The sequence below is a fragment of the Lupinus angustifolius genome, chromosome LG11, assembly GCF_001865875.1.
Source record: "Lupinus angustifolius cultivar Tanjil chromosome LG11, LupAngTanjil_v1.0, whole genome shotgun sequence".
NCBI lineage: Eukaryota > Viridiplantae > Streptophyta > Magnoliopsida > Fabales > Fabaceae > Lupinus > Lupinus angustifolius.
In genome coordinates, this window is record NC_032019.1 from 35,450,144 (window position 1) to 35,461,412 (window position 11,269).

Consider the following 11,269-nt stretch of genomic DNA (forward strand, 5'->3'; position numbering starts at 1 on the left):
TAGGTTGAATTCTATTGTTATTGGCTAAGATGTATGGGTGAGGTTCATCATATTTTTGTGGAGATGAGATGTTACAAACCCATAAAAAGCCTCAATCAATCAAGCCCACAAAGAGCTTAATAGTTCTTTTAAAAAAGGCTTAATGATTGTAGTTGCTAATGGTTACAATTACAATCATTATAGTTTCAATCACATTTATTATAAATATAATCATTAATAACAAGAGCAATCAATCCTTAATTTTACTTGATGTAGTATGTTACCTGAACCAAATGAGAGGTTTGTAATACTTTATCATAAATTATATTTATTTGTAAAACGTTAGTTTTTAAATATTTCTTAATAGTTTCGTCTTTGTTTTTTTTTCATGTCTTCCATCTTCTTCCAAAAATTAGATTGACCTCTATTTTATTGATTCTGCATATGAGGACTTTTAGGTGAAATTCTATCATCTTTTCTAAAATAAAAGCCAAGGAAAAATTAAATTTTAAACTATTAAGCTTCAGACTAACAATCTTACCAAAACAAAGTTCAGTTCCCACATCCAATGTTCCTCATAGCATATTGATTAAACTAATCCATTATATCCCTGCTCATATTTCACATATGGCTCCAACACAATTAAAGACGATTTAAAAATTTCTCATATACTAATTACTCTAAAAGATGTGTATTATCCATTATATCCACAGAACGATCAAAATATCATGAGTTTAATTTTTATGAGTTGTTGGGGAGCAATCACACATCTTGAAAAGGATTCATTCCTTACAAAAAAAGGTAAGGAGATCATACTTTTAGTAGTACTAGAAAAAAGTTATTTGTATTAAAGAATTGTGCAATACTTCTTTAATTTCTCTTAATAAAAAATTTATTTTAAAAAATAAATTATTGAATAGTAAAAGTGTAATTTTAATCTCTTATTTTATTTTCTAAATTCAGTGTATCAACTTTTTCTTTTCTCATTTCAACCCCTTAACTTTATTTTTATAATCATGTTAGTTCCTCCATTAAATTATTTTACATGTGTCTCTTGTTGTATTATGTGTCCCTTTAACTTTGCTTTTATTATATTTTTTAACCAATTATGTTTCATACTGCACTTTCTTGTCGTACCATGTGCATTATGTTGAAATAAAAATGTCATAAAAAAGCATTGCGAATAGAAAAACAATATAGAATCATTTATATTTATTTATAAAAATTAAAAAAAAATGAAATTGCTTATTTATCAATTTATATGAGTATTATGTTTGTAAAATTGTTTACCAGCCATATTTCTTGCTTTAAAGACATTATGCTTTCAATCAAAGTAGTGAAATCTGAGCCCTAATAACATCAATGACAAGTGTAAAATAATAATATAGATTTCATCAGATTACACTACATATGTATATGCTTCATAGATTTTAAACCTCAAATTATAATCTATAATCTAGATTAATTATTTATAAAAAATTTAATGATCATATTTATGGCTTTGAGATTTGTTAGCATATAATTTTATAGCATCATATATAATTTTTCTCTATAATATATATTCTAAATCAAATCAATTCCTAAATATTAATCTAATAATAACATAATCAATTTATAAATTATTTATAGTCAAATAAAATCTAAAGTATAAATCAAAGAATAAACACATGAGTTTTAAAATATCAAATTTAAAATTCAATAAAATTTTGATAGTTTGTAAAAAAAGTTAATTTTAAAAATAAAAAGTAAAGATATACTCGAAAGTAAATGTGTGGAAGAAAAAAACTATTCAAGGTTTTGTATATACAGTTATCAATTCCTAGATGCAAACATTAACTTAGATATATTAATAACCCTAAGTTTTAAGGGCAAAAAATGTAATTATATTTTATGCCAACTACAACTAGGGTATAATCATTGCTTCCTTGATTTCGAGATCCAGAAGCACGTGGGAAGGCTCAACTATTATATTTGGCATAAATTGACAATCAACTCCTTTGATTATATTCCACCATTGATTATGACATAATATTCTTGATTCCATTAGTTGTGACATGAGAAGAAAATGGTATATACATTATTAAACTTATAAATCTCTTTATGATATGCCAGATCAGGTTAACACATACATAATTGGGTCAAGTTGAAGAGTGCACACCAACAAAGTGGTGATATAAAAATTTGATTAGTAGAAGGAATTGGTAATGCATGCTAAATTAACTTATTTGTTATATGTAGATGACCAACAAGAAAGAAAAGACTAGTTCATAAAATATTCAAAATTGACTACATAAACAAATAGGGAAGATGATCTAAAGTAGTAGTTTTTTTTGTATAACTACGAGTATTCTCTTCATCATATGGATAAAGAACTAATCTCTTTTGGGTGTGTGATTATCCTTTTAAATAAGTGTAACTACCAAGAATCGAACCTTTGACATTTTAGTCGATATAAGGATCCAGTAAAATCTTATATCACTAGACCAATGATTTGATGGTAACAAAAGTAATAGTTTGATATTAAAAAATGATACTTGCTAAAAAAGACAATCGTATTATCAAGATGAGATTAGTGTATCGTCTAAAAGACATAATACACAGATAAGGATAAAAAAGATTTTAAAATCTATGCACAATCATTGTGAAGTTTTTTCATGTTAGTCTAGAGATGTAAGGTGACAATAGATCCTCGTATACACCAAAAGGTTAATGGTTCAATTTCTAGATTGACAATTATTGTGAAGGACAATCACGCATAGAAAGAGATTATTTTTTTACCCATAGAGTGAAAAATACCATTGATTATACAAAAAAGTCAATAACGATTAACTATAAATAATAAATAATATAGTAATAAAAAAGTATTTCATTGTCGGTGTATACAGTAGTATATGTATATATGTATAACATATAACAAACTAATGTTTACATATATTTCTCTACTTTAACTCATAATACATAATACCTCATTATTTACTCAACCCATGTTAATCAAATATTGTCTCCAAATATATCATAAAAATGATTTGTTCTAAAAATTTCTTGAGTGTGTTATCCCTGGACCTAGCTGGCCACCCACAAATAAGTGGAGAAAGTGGTGATAGATAAATTAGAAGGATTATTGTGGAGAGATCCTTCATGTGAAAATCATGGTAGAGAAAGCAAACCCTACCACTTAGAGGAACCTAAAGAGAAGCTCCTCTCAAAAGTTAAACAAATTGTACAAATACATGTAACAATAGTCAAGATAGGTATATACAATATATAGACACTGAAAAAGTCTATAGTGAAGTCACATTTTAGTGTTAAATTAAGACATTATATGCATCTTATTCAATTCCCACATTGGAAACAAATTAGATGAACTGTACCCTTCTGGAGCCCATGCTTGTCTATGTTCTCTTTCTTTTTTCAACTTTTGTTTCCTTTTCTTTTCTTTTAATTTCTTTCTTCTTTTTCTTTCTCTCTTTAAAATATCTCCTTATAAGAGAAGATAACGTATCACCTTAAATCGACTGATTATTTGACATGTATATTATTTTTTCTTTTTATTATATATTTCAAATGAAAACTTTTAAGGGAAAGAGAAATAAAGTATATATTAAACAATGAATCATAAAAATATTTTATTCTCTTATATAAATCCAATTCTTTATTTGAGAATCATAAAAGACAAGCATCTCTCTATTTTTATGCACCCTCCACTCATCATTCTCTATGTACCTCTAATCAAATCAAACCCTTTAGCTTTGGAAAACATATCAACATGGAAAATGATGCTCATTCCACCAACAACACCAAAATCACCACCACTTCTTCCTCCTCCACTTCTTCATCAACAACAACAACATCTTCTAACTCTAACTCAAATTCATGCACCAAAAAAATCACCAAAAAGGGTCTTTCAAATGATTCAACAAAAGCCCTAAACTCACAAAATGGAACCAATGAGTGCAACAAGAGGAAAAGGAGTGAGAATGAAGCAATAAAGCACCCTACTTATAGAGGTGTAAGAATGAGAAATTGGGGCAAATGGGTATCTGAAATCCGTGAGCCAAGAAAGAAATCAAGGATATGGTTAGGGACATACCCTACAGCTGAAATGGCTGCAAGGGCACATGATGTTGCTGCTATAGCTATCAAAGGAAAATCAGCTTTTCTCAATTTCCCTAAATTGTCACAAGAACTTCCAAAGCCTGCAAGTACATCTCCTAAGGATATTCAAGCTGCAGCTGCAAAAGCAGCTACTACAATCTTTGAACAAGCTTCTAATAAGCATTGTGAAGTTCATGATTGTGCTGAAACTGAACTCAACCAAGTAGTGGAACAAGCTTCATCTTCAACTCTTTCATTGGATAATTCTCTAGAGTCTTCAACCTCTCCCTCTACTATAAATGATTATGATCATGATGATGATGCATTGTTTGACCTACCAGATCTTTTCCCTGATGGAAACAATGGACTTTTCTCATATTCTTCTTCTTGGCATTTATGTACAGTTTATAGTGGGTTCAAGCAAGATGAACAATATTTGTGGGAGAATTATTCATCCTAGAGATTTTTTCATGTCGCCCGATAGCATTCATATCAGGTTTTAAATTGTACTCCACAACCACCACATTGTAAACATAACTATGGGTGCATTTTCTCACAAATTCCGACAATTGCAGTGATCATCGCAACTACAATTTAAAACCTCGATTTGGGTTTTGTCTTTATGTTTAGTCCCTACATTCTCATGGCAAAATGGCACTAGAAATTTGAATATGTAAATTGGATTTGTCTGTTGATAATTTTTGTCCGGTTTAGTTCTGCAGTGACTGGTAAGAAAGTAAAGAAAAGAAAAGAATGATGCCAATATATTGGGCACTGTGAAAAGTAATAAAGAAGGATCTTTGTGTGTTCATAATATCAGAAATTGAATGAGTCTAAGACTCTCTTTAGCATTATAGTTTAGTACTGTATTCCTCACTATTGGTGCTGTCTTTTCTTACTTGCAAGTTGCAATGGACAATTTGGCATTCACCTAAGTTTATAAATAAATAATAAATATTCTACTTATTAATAAGTTCAACTAATTATTCATTTATTTGATTAGTTTTTCTATAATATTATTTTTGAGAAGATTCACTTACTCCAGGAGTAAGTTAAAAAATCATATTTTACATCTAAGTTATCCGTTTTATGAAGATCTAATGGTTCAAATCTACTCATTAATTTAAATAATTGGATTTTCCTTAAATAGATTATTAAGATATTAAGTAGGCTATTTTTAATATACTTCTGGAATAAATGGATTCATGATATTTTACTTAAGCTTTTATGTGGGTTCTTGTATAACTTTAAAACATATTTGTTGGATGTTTTGCAATTAATTATCAATCTTATCTTTAAATATTATTTCTATAATTTTATGGGAAATGTAACCGTGTCCTTAATTAGGGTATTAGAAGTAAAGATAGAAATTTATTATCAGGAATGAATAATATATATGTGAAAAATAAGTAATGATTTCAATGTACTTTCTTTGTCTTTATTCTTTAAACAATACCCTTAAGGACTTTATTAATAAAAGAGCCTAATTTCTGGATGATAAATAAAGAACTATTACTATTAAATCAAAATATCAGCTTAGTTTATAAATACAAACATTGCTTATGTTATATTATATGAACACTAATTGTGATTTACTATTGTTATAAAATAAATTTTCCAAATTTAAAATTGCAAGAATTTTATGAGATTAAGTATGTTAAATATAGATCTAATGAATTGGTCATATTATTTATACATTAGACTATACCACTCTCTAAAATATTTATAAAGCTTCAAAAGTTCTAGACACAACCCATTTTTGGATGAATCTTGTTTAAGAAGCAATATTATTCTTCCATGATTTTTCCCAACATTTTGATGCTGTTGACTGTAAAGCTAGGCAACCCTAACTCTTTATTTGTTTTCTTTAACTTTCTTTGTAAATTAAATTATAAGATAACTTGTTGTGTTCATATAAATAACCAAAGATGAACCTAGATGGAATAAACTTTTTTCCCAGCATCACTTTTTGCTTCATAATTAGGGATAAGAAATTTATGTTTGATTCCTATTGACACACATGTAGGTATATAAAGAAGTTGACAACATTCATTATCTAATCAAAGAAAGATTACATGTATCTCCATCAAACTCTTAAATCAAGAGAAAAAGATATATGTATTGATTTTTTATATTATGATTGTATCATTTATTTTTAATTATCATTGACTTTGAAATAAAAATAATACAAATAAGTGATAAATTATACATTAATCATATATAAATCTTTACGGTTCATATTATCGGTGCATAAATATTAGTTAAGAAAGAAAGGGCCCATTATTCCAATTACAATTATTTAAAGCCAATAAATAAAAGTGCTAAATGACCTCACCCTTGTGCAGACAAAAGAAGAAAATAAAAAGAAAAGAAAAAGAGAAACATCACTATCATCTAATATATCTCCTTTGACACTAACAAATAATTGTTGATGATTTATATTGTGATTGGGAAATAATCTTTTCTATGGAACAAATGGCATAGGATTCAAAGTATATATGATAGTTATTGCCACCTTTTCCCCACATATATTTTTTCGAATAAAAACAAGTAACATGATTAATTAACCTGATTCGCTGTGTCATTCCCAGACACTAAATAATCGAAGGAGAAAAAACAAAAAACAACTTCGGGTAATGTTGGACAAAAACCATAGACACATGGAATTATATAATTGAATATACATGCTTCTAGTTATTTTTACCTCTCTCTTGATGGAGAAAGACTACTTTCGAGCATAGTTGTTAAAGGTGTTTCATACCGGCCGATTCAACCGGTAAATTAATGAACCGATTCTAATATTCGTATGGTATAATAATTATATCAGTCATATAATTATATTGATCAAAATCGGTTATACTGGCTGGTTTTCAATTGAACCGTACTGATCATATCGGCCAGTTTTTATTTAAAATTAATTTTTTTAATGAAAATAAAAAATATTGATTTTTATTGATTTTTCAACATTAATATTAATATTATATATATATATATATATATCTAATTTCATCGATATGTGGTTTAATTAGTAAACCACCAGTTGAATCGATATACCACTATATCAGTACCCTAATCAGTTTGATCATCGGTACGGTAATAAGACAGCTTAAGAGTATTGGAAAGGAGAATTATTGTTTTTACATTTTCTTGTAGAAATAAAAATATCATTATAGATTATATAAATTAAAAGGTCACAATATTATCTTTTTCTTTTACTTTTGTTGCATTGTCCGGAAGATTATCTTCACCTATTGCTCACATAATTATGACAAAGAAAGAAATTTTATTTTGTGATCTAACGTGTAAAGATTGAATGATGTATATGATGGTTGGACCTAAAGTTATTATAGTTTTTAACATTAAATGTTTAATTTCAAAGAAACATGAATTAAGAGATCATATAAAGGTTGAGATTTATCCCCTTAAGTAATGTCTCGGGTTCGAGTCTTGTGAATGAAAAAAATGTCCGCTGGGAGAGTTAGCCCCACGTACTTGTGGATGTTCTCGACTCAGACATGATTGTCTCCAGTGTGAGGATACACGTGAGAAACCAAAAAAAATACTCAAGTACTTCAATATGTGATATTGATGAGCTTTATTTAACACATGTCTACTTAGGGATCAATAAATCAAATATTGGTCACGAAATCTTTTTATAAGAATAAATATTCAAACTGGGTCTTGAAATATTTTTGATAATCTCAATTTGGTTCCTTCAAAAATAAAGTAACTAAATATTATCTCTATGGGATAATTTGTTCCCTTAAAGTGATTAGATAGTTCATAAAGATGCCTAAAAAAGAACATAATATTCTAGGTGCTAAATTTGGTGGAGCAAAATATTTCAAGAAATAAATTTGGTATTTATTTTTTCATGAAATGATTATTAAATAGACTTAAAAAAATGATATAAAAAATGTTACAATATTATTACTCTTCATTTCATATTCGAAAGTCACAAACCTAAAAAAGATTAGTTCTTTACACAAAAAGATGAAGAAATACCATCGATAATACTAATAAAAATATGTGAAAGACATGATTTATAAAGTACTTCATTTTTTTTTTTATTTTGAAAAAAAAGACCATAATGCTTTTTTCTCTGACTAAACTAATGATGGAAACTTACCTGAACAAGTAAAGTTGAATTATTATAATTAACTAGAATTTCATTAAAAACTTATATTGTTTATAAATAAATAAATAAAAGCTGGTGTATCAGACATATAGCTGTCAAATTTAGTAAGTTAATCCCACTTGACTTGGCTACTAAAAAAAATAATACTTGGCTTTTCACTCAGCTGGCAAAATCTGGAACCAACAAGGGTTACTTTCTTTAATTTAATAATGGTTATTCTTTTGGTTTTATTATCGGATTTAATATGAATATACTGATAGTGTAAGTATTTTTTATACTGACAGCAAATCATTCATTATTCATATATAAACTATTATTGACTCTCAAATAAAATTAATACAAATTAATTATGGATAATGTCGTTACAGTGTAAAAAACGTTACACGGGTAGTGCGTACATTTTAAACTCTTTATTATAATCTAGAACTGTTTATTTTCAATAGAATTTGAATGATTAAATAAATAAAACACTATTAGAATAATTAATATACAAATCATGTAGTTTCTACTTATTGCTTGATTCAAGTGATACATTTTTAGTTCAACTTTTGTGAAAACAAAAAAAAATCATTGAAGGAGTTAATCTTGTTATATTGTTAATGATTCTCACTTAAATAATATTGTCTTTCGTCAAAGATATTTGTCTTATAAAAAACAATAATCATGTTAGTCTCTTATTAGAGGTTAAGATTTTATTTTTGATTGACTTAATGCAAGTTGAAATAAATTTATTATGAGCAGCCTTTCAACAACAATATTCTCAATCAATAAATTTCATTTCTAATAATGACAGCTAATATTTTGATATGTACTTTTTATTATAATAATCATTTTATATAGTGTAGTATCTATATACACATTCAGTATATCATTAATGCACTGATTAAATTAAATTTACTGACTATATTAAATTCATATATTAAAAATCTGAAAGTTAATAATGATTAAACATAAATAATAGATAACATACTGACTATATTAAATTCATATATTATTAAAGTATACATTTTTTTCTTCTACCTTATACCAAAAAAATCTGAGTCATTACTCTTGAATATGCAATCCTCACTCATACTCTGCTTATTTAAGAGACTATTTTATGGTCTAGAATTAATGGTGTGAAACATATATAAACAGTTCATTTTCAATAAGCTTGTATAGTTTAAATTTATTATTATATTATTTACATGAATGTATTCAAGCTAATGTTAAATGTTAATTTATAAAAAAACTAAATGTCAATTTATTCTGGACTCTAGTGTATGAAATTAAATTGTGAAAAGGGAGCATTTAAAGAATGGTTTTAATGAAATAGATAAAGGAATAAAAAATTAGGAAAATATAGACTTGCATCAAGAAGCTTTGAACATAAAAATAGATAATTTTGTTGATGAGATGTGAGTGTGAAAGATAAGGTTTAGATTAAAAGTGAGTGTTACAAATCATTCTCCTTTTACAAAAATGCTAAAATTTGAGAATATACAATATGATCATATGGGTTTACGTTAAAAGTGGAAAATGTTTATTTATTTTTAAAATCAAGGCTATCCCCTTATCTTATAGGTAACAAATTAATTCTTTTTGGGTGTGTCTTTATTCCTTTCAACAAGTGTTATTTTTAGAAATCGAATTTTTGATTTTTTGATCTATCTGAAGTTCTACCAGGATCTTACACTATTAAATCAATATTTTGTTGGTTAAATAATTAGATTATTAAGCCAATAAACTAATACACCAATGGGTTCAGGTTTAATAACATTAGGTAGATGAAATAGAAAAGTGCTTCACACATACATTACTATGTTGGAAAAGAACCACAAAAGCTTCAGAGAAATTTTTAATGTGGACTAAAGAGAATAAAGAGATACATGATTAGGAGATTGTAAAGAAATAAGAAACATGAATACATGATAGAGGAAATAGCATATTTACCTAGTGGTGGAGAATGTTGGGTGCGGTTATACATTAACCGTGCCTACCCAATACAAAAGAGTCAATAACAAATATTGTTACAAGACATATTAATACAATATCAAAGATCAACACACCAATTTTCAAAAATTAAGAAAGTTGGTGCCACATAAGAGAGGAATCAAGACCAAGTCCTAAGTTGTATCATATCCATAACTTGGGTGTAACTCACCTCCTTGTTCCCAAAGATAATATCATTCTCATATTCCATATTGACCACAGAACTACAAACCACAACATCCTCCATAGGGACTTCCCTTTTGGATTCTTGCAAGAAGACTCATATATCTTCAATAAATCAAGAGTTGAAGAGGGAATAATGATCGGAGTTCTTAACCAAGAGTAAAAACCTTTCCAAACAGAGAGAGCAAACATGCAAGATAAGAAAAGATGATATATCGACTCCAGATAATCCAAACATATGGCACAATTCAAATCTTCAATCCTATGAATAACATTTATCTTCATAAGTTCATCTTTTGTTGCCAATCTACCTCTCAGTAGCTTCCACACAAAACAACAAATCTTTACAATTTATCTAACAGGATTTAAGAACAATATCTCTCTCTGTTTTAGTTGGATTCAAAAGAGCCAAATAGGCGTAATTAACCACATAATTCCTAGAGGAATCTAATCTCCACTTCCAAGTATCAGTGTTGTCCCTTTTGCAAGAGTGACGTTGTATTAACTCATACAAAGATCTAACCACTATCTCCTCTCTTTGAAGAAGAACTCTCCTCCATTGAACTTCTCATTTCCACACATCACCATACCAGTAACCAAAATCTCCCACAGAAGCACGTTTGTTTAGAGCAAGAAGGAACAACCTGGGAAACAAATCTTTCAATTTTTCTTTACCAAACCAAATGTCATGCCAGAAAAGAGTTTGGGTGTCATCTCCTATGTCTTTCCAAATGTTCCTCTCAAACAAACTTTACACCAATAATGCATAGGTTTAAACTCGTTTATTTTATTAACAGTAAATTACACTAACATCTAATGAGTTTTAGTGAAATTATACAAATTACCCTTTCATTTACACCTACAAAAAACCCCAATTTTATATATACATTATACTGATCACCA

General features: G+C 27.8%; 1 protein-coding gene across 2 annotated transcripts; it reads left to right on the forward strand.

Annotated features, from left to right (window-relative positions):
- LOC109359449 (ethylene-responsive transcription factor ERF034-like) lies at positions 3,659-4,950 on the forward strand. Of its 2 annotated transcripts, XM_019604121.1 has the most exons (2): positions 3,659-3,771; positions 3,802-4,950. In XM_019604121.1, the coding sequence occupies exons 1-2, from the start codon at positions 3,746-3,748 to the stop codon at positions 4,532-4,534; spliced, it is 759 nt and encodes a 252-aa protein (XP_019459666.1). In that variant the 5' UTR covers positions 3,659-3,745; the 3' UTR covers positions 4,535-4,950. The 2 variants fall into 2 exon arrangements, with proteins under 2 accessions (XP_019459666.1, XP_019459665.1); XM_019604120.1 differs by having other exon boundaries at positions 3,659-4,950.